This window comes from Paramormyrops kingsleyae, chromosome 3, assembly GCF_048594095.1.
Source record: "Paramormyrops kingsleyae isolate MSU_618 chromosome 3, PKINGS_0.4, whole genome shotgun sequence".
NCBI lineage: Eukaryota > Metazoa > Chordata > Actinopteri > Osteoglossiformes > Mormyridae > Paramormyrops > Paramormyrops kingsleyae.
Genome location: NC_132799.1, coordinates 33,084,722 through 33,111,204, shown reverse-complemented (window position 1 = coordinate 33,111,204; position 26,483 = coordinate 33,084,722). Strand labels below are relative to the sequence as shown.

General features: G+C 44.7%; 1 protein-coding gene across 4 annotated transcripts in view; it reads right to left on the bottom strand.

Moving 5' to 3' along the window:
- Positions 1-2,952: 2,952 nt before the first annotated feature.
- The window catches only part of LOC111843417 (phosphatidylinositol phosphatase PTPRQ-like), a 46,822-nt gene continuing 23,291 nt past the window's right edge, over positions 2,953-26,483 (bottom strand). The window contains exons 34-59 of one of the 4 annotated variants that reach the window (XM_023811012.2): positions 25,627-25,914; positions 23,836-24,111; positions 23,072-23,223; positions 22,654-22,795; positions 22,311-22,580; positions 20,513-20,839; positions 18,975-19,093; positions 17,742-17,928; positions 17,324-17,565; positions 17,060-17,126; positions 16,740-16,898; positions 15,096-15,318; positions 14,920-14,993; positions 14,601-14,700; positions 14,160-14,288; positions 10,770-10,814; positions 10,076-10,102; positions 8,537-8,618; positions 7,889-7,979; positions 7,078-7,154; positions 5,270-5,404; positions 5,063-5,188; positions 4,518-4,666; positions 3,845-3,980; positions 3,562-3,685; positions 2,953-3,384 (exon numbers count right to left, since the gene is read on the bottom strand). In XM_023811012.2, the coding sequence (XP_023666780.2) occupies positions 3,347-3,384; positions 3,562-3,685; positions 3,845-3,980; positions 4,518-4,666; positions 5,063-5,188; positions 5,270-5,404; positions 7,078-7,154; positions 7,889-7,979; positions 8,537-8,618; positions 10,076-10,102; positions 10,770-10,814; positions 14,160-14,288; positions 14,601-14,700; positions 14,920-14,993; positions 15,096-15,318; positions 16,740-16,898; positions 17,060-17,126; positions 17,324-17,565; positions 17,742-17,928; positions 18,975-19,093; positions 20,513-20,839; positions 22,311-22,580; positions 22,654-22,795; positions 23,072-23,223; positions 23,836-24,111; positions 25,627-25,914 (3,785 nt within the window). In that variant the 3' untranslated portion in view covers positions 2,953-3,346. The remainder of the gene's footprint in view (positions 3,385-3,561; positions 3,686-3,844; positions 3,981-4,517; positions 4,667-5,062; positions 5,189-5,269; positions 5,405-7,077; positions 7,155-7,888; positions 7,980-8,536; positions 8,619-10,075; positions 10,103-10,769; positions 10,815-14,159; positions 14,289-14,600; positions 14,701-14,919; positions 14,994-15,095; positions 15,319-16,739; positions 16,899-17,059; positions 17,127-17,323; positions 17,566-17,741; positions 17,929-18,974; positions 19,094-20,512; positions 20,840-22,310; positions 22,581-22,653; positions 22,796-23,071; positions 23,224-23,835; positions 24,112-25,626; positions 25,915-26,483) is intronic. The other 3 variants (XM_023811011.2, XM_023811013.2, XM_023811014.2) reach the window with 3 other exon arrangements.

Genomic DNA, 26,483 nt, shown 5'->3' with positions numbered 1-26,483 from the left:
AACCTTCTGAGTCTCAACTGACACAGCTACCCCCCCCCCCCCAACAAATTATTATTTAAAAAAATTTTTGGACAGTGCATAATTCCAATTCCATATGTGTTGTCTTATAGTTTTGAGGTCTTTGTAATTATTCTGAACTGGATTCATTTAAATAAACCTTTCTGTGGCACGTGTATCCAAACATTTGACTGGTACTGTATGAACATGTAAATTTATCTAAAATATGATAAACTACTAAAATAATAAAAGTGACCTGCTTCAGTAAACCATGCTGCAACTGTCTGAATAAATTAATATGCCAGTTTTTCATGGAAATGCAATTAAACAAATCAATATATTGTGCATTCTGACTGCTGAAAGTTTAAGATATATTCCATGCACGTGCATCTGGGGTTTCCAAAGTGAGGCTCATGACTCATGAATCTCTGCCACTGTTATTTAGAGGATCATGAGCTTAAAAGTTTGGGAACCTGTGGTTTAACTCGTATATAAATAAATGTTTTTTAACACCACTGAATGGAAAAGAGAAGCAACCATTTTTTCCACAATCATGATTCCAGACAACATTTTTCTGCTTGACAAATCATGAGGATTAGAGATTTCCTAGAAATAGGATGATCAAAAGCTAGCAAGCAAGTGGTTACTTTTGAGATTGACCGTGTGTCATGTGGGTGAGTGTCTTTAGATGCTCGGAAATAGAGGTGGACATTTCAGGTCCAGAAAGAAAAAAAATCCAAACCAGGATTATGTTTCAACCGACCATTTGAACATATAGTCACAGTCACGGAGTACTCAACTGGTTGGTTGAAACAAAATCCTGGTTTGGATTTTTACTTTCTGGGCCTAAAATGCCCAGAGTGTCTAGTATTTATGTGGCAATTGTCTATCTGAACTGACCAAGATTTGATGAGAAGACTTTGTACATTTTAATTAATATGCCATATTGAAATATATTTAAACACAAATTATTTTACTACCATTATATACACTCACCTAAAGGATTATTAGGAACACCATACTAATACGGTGTTTGACCCCCTTTTGCCTTCAGAACTGCCTTAATTCTACGTGGCATTGATTCAACAAGGTGCTGAAAGCATTCTTTAGAAATGTTGGCCCATATTGATAGGATAGCATCTTGCAGTTGATGGAGATTTGTGGGATGCACATCCAGGGCACGAAGCTCCCGTTCCACCACATCCCAAAGATGCTCTATTGGGTTGAGATCTGGTGACTGTGGGGGTCATTTTAGTACAGTGAACTCATTTTCATGTTCAAGAAACCAATTTGAAATGATTCGAGCTTTGTGACATGGTGCATTATCCAGCTGGAAGTAGCCATCAGAGGATGGGTACATGGTGGTCATAAAGGGATGGACATGGTCAGAAACAATGCTCAGGTAGGCCGTGGCATTTAAACGATGCCCAATTGGCACTAAGGGGCCTAAAGTGTGCCAAGAAAACATCCCCCACACCATTACACCACCACCACCAGCCTGCACAGTGGTAACAAGGCATGATGGATCCATGTTCTCATTCTGTTTACGCCAAATTCTGACTCTACCATTTGAATGTCTCAACAGAAATCGACTCATCAGACCAGGCAACATTTTTCCAGTCTTCAACTGTCCAATTTTGGTGAGCTCGTGCAAATTGTAGCCTCTTTTTCCTATTTGTAGTGGAGATGAGTGGTACCCGGTGGGGTCTTCTGCTGTTGTAGCCCATCCGCCTCAAGGTTGTGCGTGTTGTGGCTTCACAAATGCTTTGCTGCATACCTCGGATGTAACGAGTGGTTATTTCAGTCAAAGTTGCTCTTCTATCAACTTGAATCAGTCGGCCCATTCTCCTCTGACCTCTAGCATCAACAAGGCATTTTCGCCCACAGGACTGCCGCATACTGGATGTTTTTCCCTTTGCACACCATTCTTTGTAAACCCTAGAAATGGTTGTGCGTGAAAATCCCAGTAACTGAGCAGATTGTGAAATACTCAGACCGGCCCGTCTGGCACCAACAACCATGCCACGCTCAGAATTGCTTAAATCACCTTTCTTTCCCATTCTGACATTCAGTTTGGAGTTCAGGAGATTGTCTTGACCAGGACCACACCCCTAAATGCAGTGAAGCAACTGCCATGTGATTGGTTGATTAGATAATTGCATTAATGAGAAATTGAACAGGTGTTCCTAATAATCCTTTAGGTGAGTGTATATATATATATATATATATATATATATATATATATATATATATATATATGTGTATATATATATGTGTATATATATATATATATATATATATATTTATTTATTTATTTTTAAATAATGCATTTTACCTTACAATGGGTACTAGGCCTATGCATCTGATTTAACTGTCCCAGATAATGATGCAGCTGAATTTTGCACACAAAATGCAATAAACATTAAATGGTCCTTGTCATCGGGATCTTGGCAGATGTAAACCTAAGCTTTAAGCTGCTTGCTGAATTTCCACATGCTTTTATATTCCTGTCTCTTATTGTATACAACCCCCTGAAAACACAGGAAACCTGAAACACAAACAGCACCTTCATTAAGGAGTTATGCTAGAAACTCAAAGAGCACGGTGATCCTTCAAAAATGGCGAGACACCCCGCAAACGTCAACATGCCAGTCATGTGACAGAAAGTCCCTTTATGTACTGTGACAGCGGGGACGGTACCTCAGAAGCCCTTGAACTCAGGGCAACTATTATGTGCCTGATGGCGATCGATAAATCTTCTCCCCCTGTCCATCAGCTGTCTTGTGTTTTTGGCTGAGCGCGGGGGGGGGGGGGGGGGGGGAGGGTCATGTGATACCATGGCATGAGGCTTAATTTAAATTTGGGAACCACAACTGTAGAAGCTTTACGTAGAAGTCTCCTCTCTCCGAGCCTGGAAATCCACACAAATGTAGTACTAGATAGGGAGCTTCAAGAAACAATACAGCCAGTAAAAGCAGAAATAACACAGATTTATTAAAATAAACACAAGGGTGAAAAAACACAGTTATATACACACACGGCAATACCCCATTTGGCGTAATTTACATTACAAAAACATAATACATAAATTCAGAAAATAACCCAAACTACAGAATACAGGCAGCGTTGTCTGCATGGGACAGTTACCTTTACACAATTACATTTTATGTTAAAAGCAAAAAGGATGTCTTTCTTTCAGCACAAACATAAGAGGACAGACGCAGTTGGGTCCTATTTGCAGAGATTTGGCCCCTGTTTCGAGGTACATGATTAGGTCAAGGAGCTTCAATTTAACCACTGAAGGCAACACTGAAGCGCATTGATAAAAGCTGATTACAACTGATGCCAGTCACATGGTCGTTTCCTCCCATTCGAGTTCGACGTCACCTGAAGAAGTTAAAAAAAGTGATGCTGTCACACAGAGATATTTGTCATGCCATAGTCTGGCAGTAATTGTGGGATCTAGCTACAACCTCAAGTCATGCCCATTAGGAGTCAACACCTCTGGATTCCTGCCACTCTGGCCTAGATCTGTAGTACAGATCCTGAAGGTTCCACACTCACCCTCCATGCCGTCCAGAGAGTCCTTCCTCTGCAAACCGGAACTACTGAAGAACCAGATTGGATGGCTGATCCCTTTCCTGGAGAGGATCTCCAGAGCGCACTGATGCAGAAACATGTACTGCACCTGTACGGAAGCACCAAGCAGGCCAGAACACGTGACCTCGCCGGCATCTCTGTGAGATCAGCGTTTAAAAATCAACAGCCTCAGCCACAGTTTAGGATTAAAAACACGGAGCTGGAGGATTTCCAGTGTTTGTTCCATACGTCACGGTCTTGCGCTCACCAGGTTCTGCACCATGCACATCCTCTCACCCCGGAGTTCTGCTACCAAGCTGAACAGGTCAATGAAGTCATGGTCTCTCATGTGCTGGATCAGGTGGTCCAGGGAGATGAATACTCCAGTCCGACCCACACCGGCACTGTATCACACAACAGATCCATGTATCAAGACCTTCTTGAATTCCTACCAGCTACAGATGCTCCTCGCTTTACGATGGTTCGACTTGCGATATTTCAGCTTTACGATGGCGCGGTAGCGATGCACATCCAGTAGTCAGCTTTGGATTTTGATCTGTTCCTGGTCTAACGATATACCATGCGATACTTTCTACTGATGCTGGTTGAGAGCAACATCCACACAGCCACGCTTCCAGTCTCTGTAGTGCTTGTAAGCTTAAGCACGTCATACTGAGTTTAATTTATTAACTTAATCTTATGGTGTTTTTTTTCTATTCAACCAAATAAACTTGCATTCATTTGTTTACTTTGCAATTACTGGTATTTAGTTACTTACTTATTCAGTGACTTATTTATTTACCTATTTACTTATTCGTTTTCATATTTGACTCACAATATTTTTCATTACAATCGGTTCACAGGAACGTTTCCCCATCGTAAGTCGAGGAGCACCTGTGCACAGATTCGCCTGACATTCTGGATTTGTTTGGGTCAGTCACCTGCAGTGCACCACAACAGTGCCCCTGTCACGGCCTCGGATGGTCCGGATGGATCTCACAAACTTGATCAGAGCAGTGCTGGTTGCTGGCACTCCATGTTCAGGCCAAGATGTGAAGTTGAAGTGGTTTACCAGCATATAGTCATTATACTGGATGGAGAATCGGTATGGTTGTTAAATCGGTTACCTTGAGAACAAATCAGCAAGTCTACATCTCTGATGGAAAATAAAACACAATAAGCATCCCTATTCAAAAGCCATTAGTTATCTTCATACCCAGAAAAATAATGAAGTGAATCATTCAAATGAGTCATTCAGAGAACCTTTTCCGCAGTGAGTTATATCTGTCCTTTGCATGGCATGAAATATAATTTGCTTATATTTGATCATATTTGCTTCTCATTAATCCTATAGAATCACAAATTAAGGGTTTGAATAAAAAAATGTTAGCTGGCATTGCAGACATAGACATCCGCTGCCTGTGTTTTCTTGTTGAAAATCTTCAAGCGATCATGGAGACGATGATTCAAATGCAGTCATACGGACCCGCTCAATTCTAAGCACCCGCACGGTCCAGTCAGGGAGGGCATCCTCCGTCAGCTTGGTGATGACGATGTCTCCGAACACGGAGATGGGTTTGTCCCCCTCGGGCCAGTATTGGTGGCAGCGGACCTGAAGGGGGGAGAGAAAAGGAGGGTTAAGTGTGGGGAAGCAGGAGAGACTGAGGTGGATGTGCTTAGAGCGCATGCTCACCCTGCCCTTCTCGAAGCACTGGGTCATCATGACGATGGTGCAGGCCCGAGTCTCCCAGATCATCCTCCAGAAGTCCCCCACTGTGCCCGGCAGCGGCCCCTGAGTGGCGATGAACTCATTGGGGCAGAGGTAGCCCTGCAGACGGGCACAAGGGGACACACCGTTAGCTGTGCTAGCTACAGGTGTCAAGGTGACACCCCAGGGGTGTCTGAGGGGCATGGATACCCTGACAGATTCAGGGGCCCCAGTACTTCACAGGAGCCCCAGAATACGTAAAATTAACATATTGTAAGGGGGGCTGAGGGACCATGGTGACATTTTGTCAGGGGGCCCAGAATGTCTTCCCGGTGACATGCTACTGAGTCTGTGCAGTAGACTTACGCACACATACACATACACATACGCACACATACTCATACACATACGCATACATACACATACGCACACATACACATAAACATACACACACATACGCACACATACACAAACACATAGATACGCACACATACACATATGCACACATACACAAACACATATAGATACGCACACATACACAAACACATATAGATACGCACACACACACATATGCACATATACTCATACACAAACACATATAGATACGCACACATACGCACACATACACATATGCACACATACACACACATACTCATACACATACGCACACACACACATACAGTACATACTGCATTTTCAGAAAAGGCTAGAACGATTTTTATCAAGTCATCAATTTCTTCTGTCTTCACAAGGCAGGTCATTTTTACTGATTTTTGCGAGGATTAAATAAAAAAAAATGTTTTATACAAATATGATTTGTAGCTTTATAGGTCTGCCAATACATGAACATGTGCTGCAGAAACAGTATGGAAGAAATCCAGGCTGTACAGGTTACAGACTCAAAGGGAATCGTTTCACACAGCCGCTGTTCCCTGCATGTACAGACTGTGATACTATGATCTTATCCTTTATTTACAGTTTTATAACTGGCAGGGTATTTCCTGGAAGTTACTGCAGGTGCACTGTTGCTTAATGTTTATATCAAGTTCACAGCAGTGCTATTAAAATATTCCCAGTCACTGATGAAAAAAAGCCATTTACTCACCACTAAATAATGAAACGTAAAAATGATGAAGCCACGATCTAAAGCATTCACCAGTCGTACGCAGTTATTGGAGGTGTCCCAGAGAAATGCTGTCTAAGATAACATGTGAAACATGAACAGTGATAATCTCCTCACTTACTGGAGGCCGGTCATGGGCAGATAAAAATATACAGAGCGACGGGTCCAAACTTAAAAAAAAAAAGAGGCACTGGTGGAACTTTCCTTTCCTTTCCCATCAGAATTCCAGCCCTCTCCACGCTCCAGGCTGACATTCTCACAGGGGACGGGAGAGGTCCAATCGCGGCCGGACCTCAGCTGACCAGGGTTATACGCAAGGCTGGAAATGAGGCCGCCCCAGCGACCCCCCCCCCCCCATCAGGACGGAGTCCCGCACGTGTTGCTTTAGGAACACCCGGCCTGAGGCTAATTCCATTGTATGTCTAACCCATTTTACAAGCAGTGGGAGGAAAGTAGCTATAAAATTAGCGGGGGGTGGGATTACTCTGTGTTGTCAATCACTGACTCTGACTTGACCCGGCGGAAAGCACTACGATAACTAAGAGGCAGCTGGCTGAAGCAGCACAGTGATTCTACTGCCAAAGTGTCACCTCTTCCCACTGCTGGTGTCAGGTCGGGGATGCCACCTCATGGCTGTCACTCTGCCCCGCCCCCTGCTGGCTGACCTTACCGAAACGAAGCTAGCGTTGATGTAGTCCGATCCGGGCGCGCCAGGCTCAGACAGCAGCTTCACCCTGTTGCTGTTGTCTAGGAAACAATGACATGTCAGTAAGTCATATCATTTTCCACCATAAATCTGAAAAAATGTAAATTCATTCACACATAATTCACCTTCAAAGACTAAAAATGAGCATTGTGAATTTTCATTAGGTACATCCAGTATCAGAAACGACACATAATTGCTGGTAATTAATGAAGAGAGAGACTGAACCATGTGAATCTCAGCCTCCCTCTATAAACAGTGCCTGATTGAAGTTCCAGTGGTGAATGAATTCCCAGACGCGGTGTTTGTTTTGAAGGCATCTGGTCCCATATCTGCCACAACATCGATTCCAGCTGAATGAACAGCCGGATTTGTCTGGGGGAGGAGGTGGGCGGCTGTGTTACAGCGCTCTGAGGGTGAATCGATGGCATAGGGTATCATCATATGGCACTACAGCCTGCATAACCTCAACTGGCTTTTGCTGCATTACTAGCCCAGCTGTGTGGGGTAACGTTTCTGGGAGGCAGTGAAACTCGCGCGTCCTCCTCGATGGTCTCCAGCCTGCATGAAGACTGTTTCAGCTATAACTGCATGCATTTTTCGGTGCTAAAGAACACATGGGTGCTTATTGATTGTTGCCCTCATATTAAAATTTTGATTGCACACTATGGGTTTGATCATAATAGCCGAGAAACACAACCACAGCTGGAACTGAATGATATGGTTATGATACGGTTATGATACGGTTATGCTTTAGCTGGGAACATGAAGTACGCACATGGCTTGATATTGGTGAAGCGGTTCTTGGACCTGTTCCAGGGCAGGTCCGCGTCCGTGGTGGCGAGGTCCGGCAGCAGTTTGGGAAGCTCCTGCAGGAAATGGACAGTGTCAGTGTGCTGGAGCTGAACTGCAGATCCTCAGGAGTCTGACACGGGTTCCTCCTGCCCATGTCAAATGTTACAATCATACTTTTTGGTGTCTGGAAGCGACCTCTGCAATTATGTTCAGTCCAAGGGCAGGGCACGCTTTAACCTACAGTAATACTGCTATACATTGTTGGAAAAATGCGGCTAAATATTCTTTACAGTAAAATGAATTTAAATCACATGAATAGTGCTCAAATTTGTGGACAATTAAAGGACACTAGACTATTGGTGAACTCCAATAAAAATAATGCTGTATTTCAAAAATGCTGTAAAAAGTATGAGCTTTTTTCCACTGACTAATTGTTTATTCTTTAAAGCTGACATGTTTTCTTGCTGATATAAAAAGATCTTTAACCCCTGCCATCTTTTCTCGGGACATAAGGAATCACAGACCCACAGCTTTGACGTGAATGAGCGCGATCAAAGGCGTATCTAACTTGACTGGCCTCTGGTCTTTAGGGAGGACTGGCTGATAGACGGGTCGACTCTGGCCCACGTACCAAGAACTCTTCTTGGAACTTAGCGTTGTTGTCGGAGCACAGGTCCTCCACATGCTGCAGGAAGACCTTCTTACTAATGGGCCTGAAGAAGAGATGGGAAGGTGGGTCAGTGGCCGGTTCTCATGGGTGCCAAAGACACACGCTCACACATAAGTACATGTAATACTATCCCTGACTTTGACTACAATGCTGCAAATGAATCCCAATGACTCCCAAATAAATCTTCAATGAGCCCCGAGTGAATCCCAACGAGCCCCAAATGAATCTCAATGAGTCCTAAATGAATCCCAATGACTCCCAAATGAATCTCAATGAGTCCTAAATGAATCCCAACGAGCCCCAAATGAATCTCAATGAGTCCTAAATGAATCTCAATGAGTCCTAAATGAATCTCAATGAGTCCTAAATGAATCTCAATGAGTCCCAAATGAATCTCAATGAGTCCTAAATGAATCTCAATGAGTCCTAAATGAATCTCAATGAGTCCCAAATGAATCTCAATGAGTCCCAAATGAATCCCAACGATCCCCGAATTATTAATATAGCTCAGATCTTATAACAACCATGCTCTGAGTTTAAGCTTGGGATGTCTCCTGGATACCATTGTTGTAAAACACTGAGATTTTCACGAAATGTATCCTCAAAAAGGAAAACCTGTATGCACGCACACGCACACACACACACACACACACATTTGTATTTACATTGATTTCTATGGGGAAAACCCTAATCCCCACTCAGCCCTAACCTTAACCACAAGTAACCAAAATACAAGACTTTCGACTTTTTTTGTTTTTTGATTGCAGTCAGATTTTTATAAAATTGAGTTTCACTTTGTGAGGACCAAAAAAAATGTTCCCACAACATCAAAATAACTGGGTTTTATAACATTGTGGCGACATAATATATACATCATCAACACACAGACACACACAGACACGCATATCTGAGATGGTCAGCAATCCTGCCCCATCTTCCATAAAATCTATTGTATTACTGGCTAATGAATCTGAGTATTATGTTACCAAAATGTGCACTAACACATTACGAAGGTACTAGGACAGTTATGTGTTAATGACGTGTTCATGAAGCATGAAGCCAAATTAAATACTGGGGGGTAGAAGTCTCCCCCATCCCCCTGATCCTATGCCCCAGTTCATGACAGCCCTAAATGTTCTCTCAGAGTGCCGCATCCTGGCTCCAGACTTACGTTCCTGAGTACTGAGTACTGAGTACTGAGTACTGCATTAACCAAAGGGAGCGCAGTACTGGCTGACCTCATTGCTGAATGACGATACGCTCTGGGGCCCCCGAAAAGCACCAAGAACGGCCCGAATAATTTCCCAAAGTAAAAGGCTGACTTGCTCGACGGGGCTCATCTTCTGTTACCAGAGTTTTAGTCATGGGCCACTGATTTATGTTTATCAATGTGGAGGGGGAGGGGCCTGGAGCCAAGCTTCTAATTCCCCAAACCCATTGAACCCAAGTTTGTACTCAGCAAAGAGCTTCACACACAAGGCAGCATCGACAGACACTTACTTCACAGACCTTCTATAACTGAGAAGCCTGAAACAGATTCACAAAAGAAAAACAACATTGTGAACAATTAGAAAGCAAAAATCCATTACAGGATACTCATGAGAAGCACAGCACCTGCAGGCTAGCATTTCTCATACGCTGCAGCAAACAAGCTGTTCATGATTCCCAGGCAAACACAGCATAACATTCAGAATGACTTTCGACTACACGCGTGTTCTCTACCATCGTGATCTTTAGAGCTACATACTTTGCATCTGTCAGCACAAATATACTCTGATGCTAGATTTGTTTCTAGTAGTTTGCCAAAACGCTGTATTTGACTGCATACATTTCTACAGCAGGCCGGCCTGTGCTAGGTGGGAGGGCTTATTTCGGAAGGTCATTGAGGTCAACCATCTGCACACATGCACAAGCAGTGAGGAATTTCACAAGAGGCTTGTGAAAGGTCTGCCTTGATTTCTAAATCAGCACTGCAGAAGATGGTTCAATTCTGACCCCTGGCAATTACCACAGCATCTAAGGTCAACTGTGTATCTTACATCTAGATCAGGAGGCGAGTCATGCAAAGCAGAAACGAGGAGAAAGTCAACCCGTGCTTAACTCTCGGCCGCAGCACGACTGCGCTTCAGAGGGCAGCCCGATTCAACGTCCCGTTACAATACAGGCACAGGCCACCGGAAGAGTGAAAACTTACTGTATGACAAATATGTCCTTCCGTCTAAAGAATAAGGAGGGGTACCTGGAAACAGAAAGCCGGGGAGAGGTGAGTTAGCATAGCAGCCGCAGCCGCCTTCGTGGGGTCAAGCCAAACAGAGTAAAATGGGAGGCGGAAACAGAAAGATAACAGTGATTAATCACGGACACGGTGCTTTAGTCACACTGGGGGCAGGCATGCGGGAGACAGACAGGCGGCAGAGCTCTGTGTGAAACAATACAAGCGAATTTGGCATAAATGTGACTGAATATCTTCTCAGACAAAATAACACGCCCTCTCAGCAGAAAAGAATAGAATTTGCTTTTAATGATTAATGAAGCTCAATAAGGGAAGATTTCAAGCCTACTGAGAGCTCACTGAGATAAAAAGCTTGCTCACTTAGCCAGTCCTCCAGCATTTCAGTAAAGTTTCATGGAGCCAGAACTGGTTAAGGAGCCTTCTAAAGCTGCAGTGAATATTCTAGTACTAGCCGGCTGATAAGTGATCCGTGCCTGGACTGATGACCCTTACACTACAGATGGAGCAGACAATGATTAGGCATCTCCTATGCTAATGCTAATAGTCAGTGTCATGCAAACAGTTGTTTAACTGTAACACCACATCTTCAAGGACTTCCCAAGACTGACTGAGCATACAGCAGCTTCTCAGCATTGTGGAAAAACAGCGATCACCCATAATGTTGTTTCTCCGATATTTGAATAAAAAAAAAATGAAGACGGATCAGATTTCTAACTGTCTCGTGACAACAACAATGCTATTTTCCTGGAAAGTAATTAGAGAGAAGGCATGCAAACAGGATCCCACCTTCAGCTGTCAGCATTATAGCACTAGGAAATCTAATACGATACAACAGCTGAAATCGACCTTCCCAGATTTAATTGGTTTTGTTTCTCAGTCCAGTACAGACCAATTGAAATATTAATCAGAGAACATAACAGATGTGTAGAGGAGATATTTGCTCCTTGTGGTTTGTCCTGCTACTCGCCTTTGAATTTCATTAGCGGAGATTAGCTAAGGCTAGCATTGCATTTTCACATTCTCACATGTCTCTTCATCGCTGAATCCCTGCTGATCCTCAGTGATTCTCTGTTGACCACGCCCATTCAGATTTTTCTTCCACAGTAAGGCAAAAGCACTTTCATATCTGGTTATGAAACAGTTGCCTATGTCTAGCTTAGCAACTTATTTTGTCGTAAGTGTTCTGGCTTAAAGGTAGACATCTTCACCTGGCAACACCTGCTAGTGAACCGTACAGACCTTCAACGTAGTCCAGTACGTGGTGTTTTCTCAGCAGAGTTAGTCTGTTTATGTCTTGCCATCATTTCCTTTGATTTGCTCCTAACTCCATGCAAATTCACGTGGGATAATAGCAATCAATTGGACTTTTGCACCAAAAAGTGATTTGTAAGAATACATTTAAACAAATGGCGCCTTTATCTGCCCTCCCCCCGCAAAGCCACTTCATGGGCAGACAGAGATGAGATGTATTTTATGCTACATTGATGGGCCACCAATCCTGATATATCTGTTATGGTCTTGGACTATTTACTGGAGAGTACTGTGGCTCTGATGCGTAGCATGGAGTTACATGTAGCTATAAACACTGTATCTCTGTAGAATGGAGTTACATGTATCTATAAACACTGTATCTCTGTAGCATGGAGTTACATATATCTATAATCACTGTAACTGTAGCATGGAGTTACATGTAGCTATAAACACTGTATCTCTGTAGCATGGAGTTACATGTAGCTATAAACACTGTATCTCTGTAGCATGGAGTTACATGTAGCTATAAACACTGTATCTCTGTAGAATGGAGTTACATGTAGCTATAAACACTGTATCTCTGTAGAATGGAGTTACATGTAGCTATAAACACTGTATCTCTGTAGCATGGAGTTACATGTAGCTATAAACACTGTATCTCTGTAGAATGGAGTTACATGTATCTATAAACACTGTATCTCTGTAGCATGGAGTTACATGTAGCTATAAACACTGTATCTCTGTAGCATGGAGTTTCATGTATCTATAATCACTGTAACTGTAGCATGGAGTTTCATGTATCTATAAACACTGTATCTCTGTAGCATGGAGTTTCATGTATCTATAAACACTGTAACTGTAGCATGGAGTTACATGTATCTATAAACACTGTATCTCTGTAGCATGGAGTTACATGTATCTATAAACACTGTATCTCTGTAGAATGGAGTTTCATGTATCTATAAACACTGTAACTCTGTAGCATGGAGTTACATGTAGCTATAAACACTGTATCTCTGTAGCATGGAGTTTCATGTATCTATAATCACTGTAACTGTAGCATGGAGTTTCATGTATCTATAAACACTGTATCTCTGTAGCATGGAGTTTCATGTATCTATAAACACTGTATCTCTGTAGCATGGAGTTTCATGTATCTATAAACACTGTATCTCTGTAGCATGGAGTTTCATGTATCTATAAACACTGTATCTCTGTAGAATGGAGTTTCATGTATCTATAAACACTGTATCTCTGTAGCATGGAGTTACATGTATCTATAAACACTGTATCTCTGTAGCATGGAGTTACATGTATCTATAAACACTGTATCTCTGTAGAATGGAGTTTCATGTATCTATAAACACTGTATCTCTGTAGAATGGAGTTTCATGTATCTATAAACACTGTAACTCTGTAGCATGGAGTTACATGTAGCTATAAACACTGTATCTCTGTAGCATGGAGTTACATGTATCTATAAACACTGTATCTCTGTAGAATGGAGTTTCATGTATCTATAAACACTGTAACTCTGTAGCATGGAGTTACATGTAGCTATAAACACTGTATCTCTGTAGCATGGAGTTTCATGTATCTATAATCACTGTAACTGTAGCATGGAGTTTCATGTATCTATAAACACTGTATCTCTGTAGCATGGAGTTTCATGTATCTATAATCACTGTAACTGTAGCATGGAGTTTCATGTATCTATAAACACTGTATCTCTGTAGCATGGAGTTTCATGTATCTATAAACACTGTATCTCTGTAGCATGGAGTTTCATGTATCTATAAACACTGTAACTGTAGCATGGAGTTACATGTATCTATAAACACTGTATCTCTGTAGCATGGAGTTACATGTATCTATAAACACTGTAACTGTAGCATGGAGTTACATGTATCTATAAACACTGTATCTCTGTAGCATGGAGTTACATATATCTATAATCACTGTAACTCTGTAGCATGGAGTTACATGTATCCATAAACACTGTAACTCTGTTGCCATCTCCAATCAGTGCATTAGAAGCTCTGTGGAAGCAGTGCCCCATGAAAGGAACCAGGCCCTGGATCTGGGACCCCAGATACTCACTGGCTCAGCTTGTCCTCCTTCTGTTCCAGGTCTGCGGCCGATATCACATGGTCCAGCTTGAACTTTGTGTCGATGATCTCTGCTTGCCGTGGGGAGTATGTCCCTCCCTCCCTCTGCTTGTGGCAGATCCTGGGGTTCGAGGGAGAAGTTACACATGGTTTTGTGAGCAGGGGCAGTAAAAAGGGCCATAATTCATACAGAGGGGTCAACCTTATCATTAGCCAATGATATATTTTGAATTGGTGACTGGCATGTGAGAAGGTATTCTGGAGCCAATCAGCTTTCAGCTGATACCAATGTCCCTGTAGTCCCGCCCATGTGTACACCCCTGGTTATGAGCTGATTGCTGGGGAACAGCAGAAGGAGTGTCATCCAAACCACCTGGGTAATCTGGGGACCTGTGTGACCTGACTGCCACAGGAATTCATGCAGCTGACTTACCGTACAGACATGCAGATCACTATAATGAGAATGGCCAGGAGGAAGAATGAAAGGAGCACCCCCATTATAATCTGCTTGTCCCGATTCACCACGGAAACATCTAAAGGAAAAATGAAAGCCATCTAAAGCGGAGCATAGCTGAAATGCTGCGTGAATGGGCAGGTCCACCCTTCAGAATGTCAATTAGCTAGGCAATCAAACAAAGTCGCTGAACCAAAAAAGTACAGCATTCAAATAAAAAATTCAATAAACTAACCAAACCCAAAATGTAATATGCATAGTTTGTAGCCTCCGTCAGTTCATTTCAGACAAACTTTACCTGCAGTTTTGATGACATCAGAATACTCAGTATCTGTATACTGCCCCCTAATATTTGTTGCTCGAAATTTAAACCTGAAAATCAACAACAAATAAGTAAGCAGGAGAACAAATAGCTACAAACAATGAATGAAACTCCTGTGTAACAACGTACCCATGGCACGTCGCAATACTCACACATAACGAGTTTTTGGCTTCAGGGGTCCGTTACAGAATGCATTTTCGTTTTCTGGCAATAGGCAACCGGTGTCGCTCCCAATGCTGTACGTGTTTTCAGCGACGTTGATTGCCCTCATACTCTCTGAACATTCTGGGTTCGAGAAGCCATCATCAGTGGCGTACGGCGCTGGCTTTGAGCTGTAGGCACTCTTCCAGTTTGTCACGTTGGGGCTATCCATAACTGTGCAATTAAGAAATTAAATCAGAAGGAGAGACACTTACACTGCACCCCTACCTCACCTTCATTGATCAGCAAGCATGCAGACCAAGCACCTTAGAAAGTTCAAATATGGCCAATAAACTCGATTGCCTAAGTCTAACTAACGATCCTTAATCCATCATCTATCCAGTATAGGGTTGTGGAATCCATCCCAGGCAGCTTCGGGCACAAGGCTCTTAAGGTCAAGGCTTATGGAGCTTTTCCATTGGCACCAAGAGCCAAGCTGTGCCCGAGTCGAACTGCGAAGAGATTTTCTAAATTATTAAAATGATGTAAATGATTGTAAATTATGCAAGCCACACTCAACTCATACCCATGATGGAAGGCCCTGCTTACTAGCAGGGCCGAAAGTATGGCGTTACAACCATCTGATTTGTCAAAATGCATGGAGACACCCGTGATCTGCATCAATATGCATGGATCATCTGAAGGAGCAAAAAGCATATTCTACATTTTATTCATTGTTAGGAGTATTGCTACAGTATGTATTAATGCATTCTCAGTGACTCGAAATATGCAAATTTCCAACCTCCTACTTAAAAAATTACTAGCGAATGGCTAAGCGGAATGGACTCGTAATGCAAATTCATGCATGGGCAAATTCACGGCAAATCTCACAGATGTGCGAACAAAAACAAGCACACAGTAAATCAAATGATGTGTAAATAAGCATCCCATCAGTTTTACGACACTGTTGCTTGTTGCTCTTCAAACCCAGCAACACCTTTACCGAGCTGACCCTTCTGCAGAGGAAAATCGAAACAATCTAGAACTAGTGTCTCTTTGCGGTATGGCTCAGGTAGGGCCTGGTTCCTATTTGCCAGTGGAAAAGCACCGTTACATAATACAGGCAATTTATAAATGCAAATTCATCCCACTGTATGTCTTTTGGCTGCAGAGGGAAACTGGATGGAAACCTCTGCCACATATGGAGTCACGCTAACTGTTCAGACGCAGAGCCATGGTGAGGAAGCTGCTTCACTCTGCTGCCAACACTCACAGCTGAAGTACAGATTGCTCAAGCTCACTCAGTCCGTTTTTTGTTATTTTCGAGATGAGACCACCAATGAACTAAAGCTAGGCTTCCTCATCATATGTTACAGTATCGGAAACCAAAACTCACTCAGTTCTCATGTAATCCAATGAAGAACTTTTGAATCACATTTCCCAGAAATGTGTACATTTTTTTTAAGAAATTCTCTCTAAAATGTATGCCATGGACTGAGTGAGTTTTGGAAATTTGCTCTTCAATTTGGTTACAAATTTTATTTTTCTGCATTAAAAAAACATGAATAAAGGAAAGCAACACCTTGCATATTTTAAATAGAATGAGGCCGTAGACCAGAGCTGAACACTATACGTTAATTTGGTTTCAGTCTTACCTCCTGTTTCTGCAACAATGATCTGCACTTTGACTATGGGCCCATGATCATCAGTGAAAAAGCATGCAGGCATCGGGACAGTGATGGTCTGTGAACTCAATCTTACGACCCCAGGTGTATCGAAAATGGGCTCCGGTCTTTTGCTGGGTTTTGGCGGAGCTGGATGACAAAAATCGCTGTTTACTCACGGGTCTGGAAGACCCTTTTATCACCTTTCACGTACTGCTTTATTTACATTACCATATACTTCCCATCTAAAACATATCACGTACTTGGCCCAGTCATTTGCACACAGAAAAAAAAAACACGTAAGAACCTACCAATAATGCTCGTTGAGAATGCAACCTCTGAACTGGGCCCTGAACCTGCTCCGTTGACAGCAGATATCTGGGAATCCAAGAAATCTCACATTAATAAGCTCTAATTACATGGTCATTAAGCTGAAGATTCATGCACTGTTGTGCACAAGCGTAAGGAATGAAAATAAGGCTGTCATAGACACAACATAGCATAGCCATTCTGCACATGGTGTAAGTCTGGAGGTCCTGTTAAAACACAATGCTGTGCATTCTGGGTAAACAAACCCTCATGCTGTAACGTTGTCCACCCTTAAGGCCTTCGACGATGGCGGTGATAGTTTGGTTTTTTCCCTCGATGACCCGCAGGCTGGGGATCTCAAAGTCTAGCTGGTCCTCCTTGTAGACTATGGCTCTGTAGGCACAGATGTCACCGTTGGGTTCCTCAGGTGGGAAGAACGTCACAAGCACCCTTGTCACATCATCTGGGATTATGTGCAGGGTTAGGTTCTTCGGGGGGTCTTTGGGCTCTGTTGAAATATTCATAGACTATGTAGGAAGGCGGCGTTTCATGTTGCAGACATCCTACAGACTGCCACTGCTTAGTTTCCACCTAAAAAAAACCCTGATTTTTTTTTTTCCATTACAGATATTTTTTGCATTGAAAAATATCCTTTTGTTGATTTTATCCCCGTTCGGTGCTTACCAATTTCCGGCGTCCTGACGTAAACCGGATCGCTGGTTTTTCCAGTCAACCTGGCCTCAGTTAAGTCTCCCGTGAACGCCGTCACTGTCACACAGTACCAGGTAAAGGGTGCGAGGTCTGTCACCTCCACCTCGTTTGTTTCTTCATACCATCTCACAAGGGTTAGGTTTAAATGTGGCCCGTCCACCTGCAGAAGACAGATGAGGAAGTGTGGACATCAGTCACCTAGATCACGTGTTTAACTACACGCCAGACATGTCAACAAAGCTACAGTCAACTGTTTAAAAAACAGGACCAGCGTGAGGACTTTATCTGCTTGAATGATGTAATCAGATGTAATCATTGCTTCATTGTATGTTACCGAGTAGAGCAGGGCCTGATTAACATTCATGTACACATACACAGCTCATCGGCAGGAAGCTGAAGGACACCGCGAGAGGCGAGTCCCCAGAAAGATACCACCAGCTGAATACAGGATACTGAGTCAGTATGTCATCTCCACCCCCTTAAAACGTATTAGTCTTTATTGGGCAGCTCACACAGTAGATTTCCTAGAGGGTACATTGGGCCCAGATGTAGGGACAGGTGGAAAGACTGCGTAGGGCAGGGGATGCTACGCATAATGATGTCTGGGAAATGAGTCTTTCGCTGAGCCCTGAACAGGACACTCAAAGCCATGTCTCCCACTTCCTCTAATGGAAATCACCCAAGAGAGGTGACATTCCTCTCTGTACCACTGAAACCTCGTACAGTAGTGAGGAATGGGGGTCTGGAAAGGAGCAGAGAGAGGAGTTTTTTTCTCAGATCTTGCAGGAAGTTGAGCCTCAAGATAACCGCTTCCTGCCGCTGTAGGGCAGTGTCCAAAGTCCGGGGGGGGGACATTCAAAGGAGAGCGCAGGGGTGTTTAGAAAAACACATCAGGGGGACAGTCACTGGGCCACACAGCAGAAAAAAACTGTGTATATAAGAGACAATTCAATAATCCAGGCCAATCAGAAACAATTCAATAATCCTGGCCAGTCACAGTCAATTCATTAATCCTGAATAGAACAAGCGGTCACAGAAAATGGAGAGACAGATGGACGAATGTAAGGTTATATAAACTCCATTAGTACAAAATGATCACTCTGAGGGTTGGTTTAACACTGCCAAGAATCCTGTACAGGGGACCGGAGTGGCGGCGTCTTGGTGCTGATATGTGGGCCGCAAAGAAGCAGTCAAGAAGGTGCTCACCATGACGATGTCAACAAGGTAGGAGGTAGGTCCCGTCTGCACCAAAGGGGCTTTCCATTGGATTCTCACGCTGCTGGGGGAAGCGAGAGCCGAGACTGCATAGGGAGGGGCCTCGGGATCTAGGGGGAAGACCAGAAGTCCACACCATGCAGTCACTGCCGGATCAAATCAAATCAAATCAAATCCCTTTTATTGACACATCACTAGAATGAGTGAACTAGTAAGTGAATGTCTTGGGTCATGGGTTTTCTCTCAGCAGTGCAGTACAAACTGTACATAAATGTACAACAGTATACAATCTACATATGCGCAAGGAGCAGTAGTGCATAAACTTTATTATAGATATTATAGAGATACTGCATTAGCATAATGTTCAAAAGATGTTTTTACTGTCATTCTTGTGAACCCCTCCATCTACGCATCATCATCCATCCATCCATCCATCCATATATTGTTAGACTCACACATAACAATCACACACATATAAACAGCCCACTTGTAGACACCAACAAAATGAGGGACCATCAACATTATACCTACATTAACAAATGACCACCTCATTTGGACAGAAATGTCAAAAAATCAGGAGGTACAGGAAGAAGGTGGCATGTAAGTAGGAGACTGGGAAATCCAGGCAGTTTGCAGTAGAGAAACGCCCAGTGACCCTCGCCGGTTAAACTGTCTCCCCCACCCCCCGCCTCCCCGCCGATGTGTAATGTGTAACTAACAGGCATCAGCCCCCCCTTACCATTCCCCTATCACTCTGCTCAGGGATGTGAGCCCCATGGGTCCCCAGAGAGGCCAGGAGGTGGTGGACCCCCCCCCCCCTCACCAAGCTCCCCCGGCTCGGGTCACTTTCACACACTCAGAGCATACGCTCTCACACCTCCACAGCTGCCTCTCGGGGACCGGCTCCATTAAGGGCCCCGTCACGCCTGCCGCCACCAGCCCCCCCCCCCCCCCCCCCCGCTGATAACCTCCTCGGTGAGAGCTCAGGCCGTTTCTCCGGCCGTTCACTGATTTAATTATGCATGTCAGAAAACCGCAGCCCCTTGACCGAGCCGGAAGGCAATGACACTCTAATGAACAGCCCATGTACCACGAGGGTGTGGCTGTGTACCCTGATCACACACATTATGCTGGTGTAGGTTCTCGCCCCCATAAAGCACCACAGCTGTGTCATCAGTGTTAATTTACATGTTTTTATTTATTTAGCTGATGCTTTTCACTAAAGTGACGTACCACTGTGGATGCAGGGCCAGCCAGTCCCTGGAGCGAATGGGGACTAAGGATTTTGCTCAAGGGCCCAACGGTGAAATAACTTGACCAACCCTGGGATGTGAACCAACGACCTTCCGATCATAGGCACAGTATCCTAACTCACAAGGCCGCACACTGCCCGCTAAAGTTTGGTCTCATACTGACACAGATTAAATCCTTTAATCTAGCAACCTGCTGCTATTTGAGTGCAACAGAAGATATAAAGAACAATTTAGTAACGGTTGCAGAAAGATGGGTGACTGTGAATTCCCACTCACCACCGGGGGCCGTGTGCAGGTAGCTCCACTGGGAGGCATCCCCGTACCCCGCTCCGGTACAGGCAGACACGCTGAAGCGGTAGAGCCGATACTTGGCCAGCGGATACAGGACGGTCTGTTGGTCGCCCCCTGTGGCGTTCACGTGCAACACCTTCTCGGCTTCCACGCAGCCGGCGGGGTCCCCCGCGAGGCAGGAGAGCGCCAGCAGCTCCAGCAGCAGCCGGTACTCCCGCAGGCGTCCCGGGAGCAGCCCAGGGGGGGCCCAGCTCAGGGTGGCGCTGGTGGACTGGATCTCAATCACTTTCACATCGCTAGGAGGCCCCGGGACTGAAGATGGTCAGAGAGAGGAGAACTTCATTAACAGCCAACCAGTGGCATTTCCAGGGTGCTATCTTTGGGTGGGGCACCAGTGTTTGAATTGTGGGGGGAATAATTTAGGATTTAGTTAAATTACTATTGATTGGGTAAATTTGGTCTGTTTTCGTTGGCTGGGCAGATAATTCAGTTTGTATGGACAGACAATCTGTTTGGGTGGGCAATGCCCCCCACCCCCCCTCCGTCCACCTGTAGTTTTTATCCTTCATCTTTACAAAATGGGAAGATGGATTTTAACTGCCCTACCAGAGCAAGATAAGAGGGCATGAACAGAACTGTCTGTTCATCAGGTACTAATTGTAGAGCAGTCAATAAGCAGAGGACAGTCCATTATGGTTTACAGTCTTTTATAAATACTGTAAAATATCACTTAAAGAATGAACGTATCGATGTGAACATCATATGTACTTTTACTGTGAAGAAATTCCCCCGCAAACATCCATCTATGTTTAGCATTACAATCAAACTTTACAATGGGGGGAGTGTCCATGTGGTGTTAGGTAGTAAATCAGTGTGAAGCCCGTGACCAGGGGCACAGAGAGGACACCCAGGGTCACAAAGTGCCACTGAATAAAGCAACACTCTGGGTCAGGTGACCAGAGCTTGGGGCCTTGTGAAAATACACTGTTTTGCCTGATTCCTCCTGATCTCCCTGAATTCTGTATGGTCAAGCGCTCAAGTAGAGGGAAGATGCGAAAAATGTAGCCAGTGCATATGAAGAGTGAGACGAACTCCTCGTCACAAAGGTCTGGGATACACAAAGAGGCTGTGACTCAGCTCCACCCGGAGTGGTGTGACTAACACGCCAGCTTCATTGGGTCACCGCCTTTTCCCACGTATTTCCAACCAGAACATCGGGGGGGGGGGGGGCATTCGGGTGGAATCGGTGAAGCAGATAATCAACAGAGCCTCTGCTCCGAGAAGAAGCAGAAACGGGAATCGTGGGAAGATATTAGCAGAGCAATATTAGCAAAGGAATGTCTCCTGCATTCTTTTCAGGACTGTGATGACCCTGCTGACCCTCAGAAATCACAGATACGAACAGCTCTCTGCTCGGAATGCATCATTTAGGGGGACAACACCTCATTCCAGCTGTTTGCTAACAGTACGTGTGAATCAAGGACACAGGGGCAGTATGTGTAAGTACGTGTGAATCACAGACATGGTGGCGGTACGTGAATCACAGACATGGTGGCGGTACGTGAATCACAGATGTGGTGACAGTATGTGTGAATCACAGACATGGCGGCGGTACGTGTGAATCACAGATGCGATGACAGTATGTGTGAATCACAGACATGGCGGCGGTACGTGTGAATCACAGACGCAGTGACAGTATGTCTGAATCACAGACATGGCGGTGGTACGTGTGAATCACAGACGCGGTGACAGTATGTGTGAATCACAGACATGGCGGCAGTACCTGACTCAGGCTGTGTGCTGACATTGCAGGACACGTCTACCCCTGGTCCAGCTGAATTCACCGCCCTTACATGAAAGGTGTAGTTTGTGTCAGGCTGTAGACCACCAATGGTGCGCTGGTGCCCAGGGAGATTCAGCTCCAGCTCCTGGCCACTGAACTGGACCAAGTAGTGTGAGATTGCGCCATTGGGCTGGTCCGGGGGCTCCCACTCCAGGTGTACTGAGTCCCAGGTAACCCCAATACAGGAGAGATTCCCAACCACGTCTGAAGCTGGAGGAAGAAGAGTGATCTACTATAACTGAAGACCGAATCAGACATCCAATGAGGTAAAACGAGGGTTCACCTGTTTGATTTGTCGTAAATGTGACAGGATTGCTGTACTGGTCTCCATTCCCAGCACGGGTGAAGGCACTGACGCTGATTTGGTACGAGCGGTGTGGCCTCAGCCCTGTGAGCTGGGCTTCAGTGATGGGCCCAGAGGAATTCTGGGAAAAGAAAGACTGAATACTCAGAATCCATCCATCCATTAATCCATCTTCTAACCAATTATCTAGTGGTAGTTAGCCTGTAGCCTATCCTGGGAAGCACAGAGCATACGGCCGGGGACACCTTGGATAGGATGCCTGTAAGACCATGAAAAGTAACCGTAGGAAACCCATGCAACAAGACTTGCAAACTACCTGATTCCCCATAAAATGTCTGCATAAAAGGTGTCACGCTAAAGACCCAGGAAAGACCCAACCACCTCACACTTGCAGCACCTGGTACATCAGGGTTTGGCTGGGGAGCTCCTGGACCCAGAAGCTGTAGAAGAGCACCACCCCATTGGGCTCCGGGCTGGGCCTCCAGGACAGCCACACGGAGTCAGCCGTGTGGTTCAGCACGTGCAGGTCCCAGGGTGGGGAGGCTGGGGCTATAGGAGCAGAACCAGGACATCAGCCAGTTCAGCTGTCGTGAAGGGGTTCAGCCAAACTCTGGTCATAGGACTACAGGCTGAACTGAACTGACCTCATTATAAACGTGTGTGATGAAGCTGAACAGTGCAGAGTACAGGTCTAATGACTGTGATAGACGGCAGCAAAGTAACATAAAACGTACAGATAACCACACAACAGTTATAGCCAAAATGATGCCTCATGGACTATTTGCTGTATTTTTTGAGCCCCCTAGATGGTGCCCTTGGTTTGTTTTGAGCTCTTTTTTGGACAGAGAGCACCATCTAGTGGGGTCAGAAAATACCGCAAATGGTTCATGAAGCATAATTTTTGCCATCACTAGCCATCACTACTGCATAAAAACAAACGTGCACAATGAAAGACAACACGTGAAGGCACAGTGCAAATAAAGTTGTACAAAACCGAATAAATAGATACGAAAATGCAATTATAAATTAAGAAGGGAAACACACGTGATGTATGTAGTCTTAGTTTTGTGTCACTGTCTGTTTTTAAATGACTTCCTTGCATGACAGCTGTAACGTTCGGCCCTGGCTGACGTGAGATCGCCGATGCCGGGTGGTACTGACCTGCCTCGTCTGTGTGGAGCAGGAGCTCGAGGTACGGCCCCACGCCCCGTCGGTTCACCGCCGCGACCAACACGTTGTAGGAGGTAAACGGCCGCAGGCTGCCGAAGGTGAGGCTCCTGTTGTGGCTGATGGTCCGGTTGGTGCCGTCTGGGCCCTGAAGCTCCACGATGTACTCTGTGATCAGGCCGTTGGGCTCCACAGGGGGGAGCCAGGACAGGTGAATCGAGCAGGAGGTGATGCTCCAGTCATGGTTAATCACCGGGGGCGATCCGGGCACTGGGGGAGACCGGAGAGGACAAAGGACAAAAGACTGATTAGTCTTCCCAGTCTCAACCCTCACAAAATGTCACCTTGGGGTCCCCCACCCCCCCGTATCATATAAATTTAATAATTTTACATATTCAAGGGCCCCTGTAAAGTGCTGGGCCCCCTGAATGTGTCAGGGTATTCATGCCCCTCCAACGCCCCTGTGCCGGGGCCCACCTATAAGGGGGGAAAGTGGAAGAATTTCAGGGGCCCAGACACTAGGGGGCGACCGTGAGCATCTGGGCTAATTTTTCAGGGCCCCAGCCATGCCTTTATGTGACCCTGATCACACGTTAGTGGTGGGCGGATCGATCCAAGTATCGATAATATCGATAATAATGTTGGTATTGATATTGATCAATACCAGTTTAATGAGATCGATACTTCAGTTTTTCTCCTTAATGCACTGCGGCTGTGTGTAAGCGTTGCTGCTCTCAATTGCCGCTCCTGGCCGTCACGTGACTCAGCGGCGCCAGGCAAGCAAACAGGCTCACTTGCGCGCACACACACACACACACACACACACACACACACACACACACACACACACACAGTATAATATTTATAACAAAGTATTGTAATAGTGGGCTGCTGAACCATGCTCACAATAATGAAACAGCAGGGATAGTTTGGGGTTTAATCATTAGATGGCATTTATTACACCCGGACTACTACAACCCACACACTGGCACTGCCCACCGTGCTCGTCGCCCCGTTTACTCCTCATACACACGGTGGGTGCACGCACACGCACACATACACACACACGCACACATACACACACGCACACATACACACACACACACGCACACACACACACACATACACACACGCACACATACACACACACTACGTACAAGAATGAACATTAACCACTATACATCACACAGCACATTTATTATCACACAAGCGATTACTGAGAACTATTTAGAAGCTGGCATCAGTCCAACATGCCGCTGCCTGCCGGAACCTCCGCACTACAGTATTTATTTACTTATAAACTTTGCCCAAATTCTGTCCTGGGTTTTAACTAATCAATTTTTTAAAAATCACAAAAACACTTAAAGGTAATAAAAATGAATTCAGCTTTAGCAATTTGATGATGCATCCACCTTAATTACTAAAAAGTATCGATATCGGTATCGTATCGGCGATACTTGCCCTGTAATTACTTGGTATCGGATCGATACCAAATATTGTAGTATCGCACACCACTATCACACGTATAGTTCAATACGGAGGATCTTTCAATGACGGGAGCGAATCCAGACAAACTGAGGACCCCAATGAGAAAAGCAAAAGTCTCAAAGCACTCTTCACCTATGCAAACCTAAAGTTACAAGGTTTGTATATATTTAAATTAATGCAGTCTTCCTCAACTCTAAAATGCTCAAACAGTCACAAAGGGGCTCTTTGCCAAAACCAGCTCTGACCAGCTGTTACATGGAGGGCAGGAAGTGCTAAGCAGGAAACAATTCAACTCACAGTCATCGCCCGTGGTCAGGTGCAGGACCGCGGTGCTGCGTTCCGATTGGCCCGCGGACGTGGTGGCGGTCACCCTCAGCAGGTAGTCTGCGTATTTGCGCAGCCCAGTGAAGAGCACGACCGTGTCACTGGTGGTCCTGTTGATCGCGCTGCCATTCCCGTGCGCTAGCTGCAGGCTCAGGATGTAGAACACCATGCCATTGGGTTCGAGGGGGGGGTCCCACTCCACGATGGCGGAGGTGGGGGTGACGGAGAAGACCGTCAGGTTCAGCACAGGCCCATCTGGGACTGCACGAAGGAGCAGAACGGAGACGACCGTGAGGGCGAAAGTCACAAGCCTCCAGGAAGAACTTAGTAAAAATCTTCATGTGACGTATTATAATCTTTAATGACAGAATAAATACTTCTATTCCAAAGAAAGCATATAGCAGAACACATCACAGCAGACCTAAAGGGCATAAATACACTTTGTTATGTATAATAAAAATGTTCCTAATAAACATTTTACTAAGGTAAAAATTCAATACAATAAATATATTATAAAATCTGATAAAATAATAATTATGGAAGCTTTTGCAGCAGTGTAGGGTAAAGGCGGCTCGGGAAATATGTTTGCTGTGTGGAGGAAGAGAGAGGGAGTAGGGGCACAGCGGGGGGGTGGAGGCTGCTCGCAAAAATCACATTTTTTTTTTTGAGCAATAAAGGAGTCAGAGTGTTTGAGTAAATGGTTAGAATAAATAAGAGATCCACTGTATCTTCTCAAAGGTTTTTTTATTCTTCTTTCCTAGGGCTGATGTGGAGCTCAGTTAGAATGCTGCGTCTGTGATTCGAAGGTCGTTAGTTCAAATCCCAGGTGA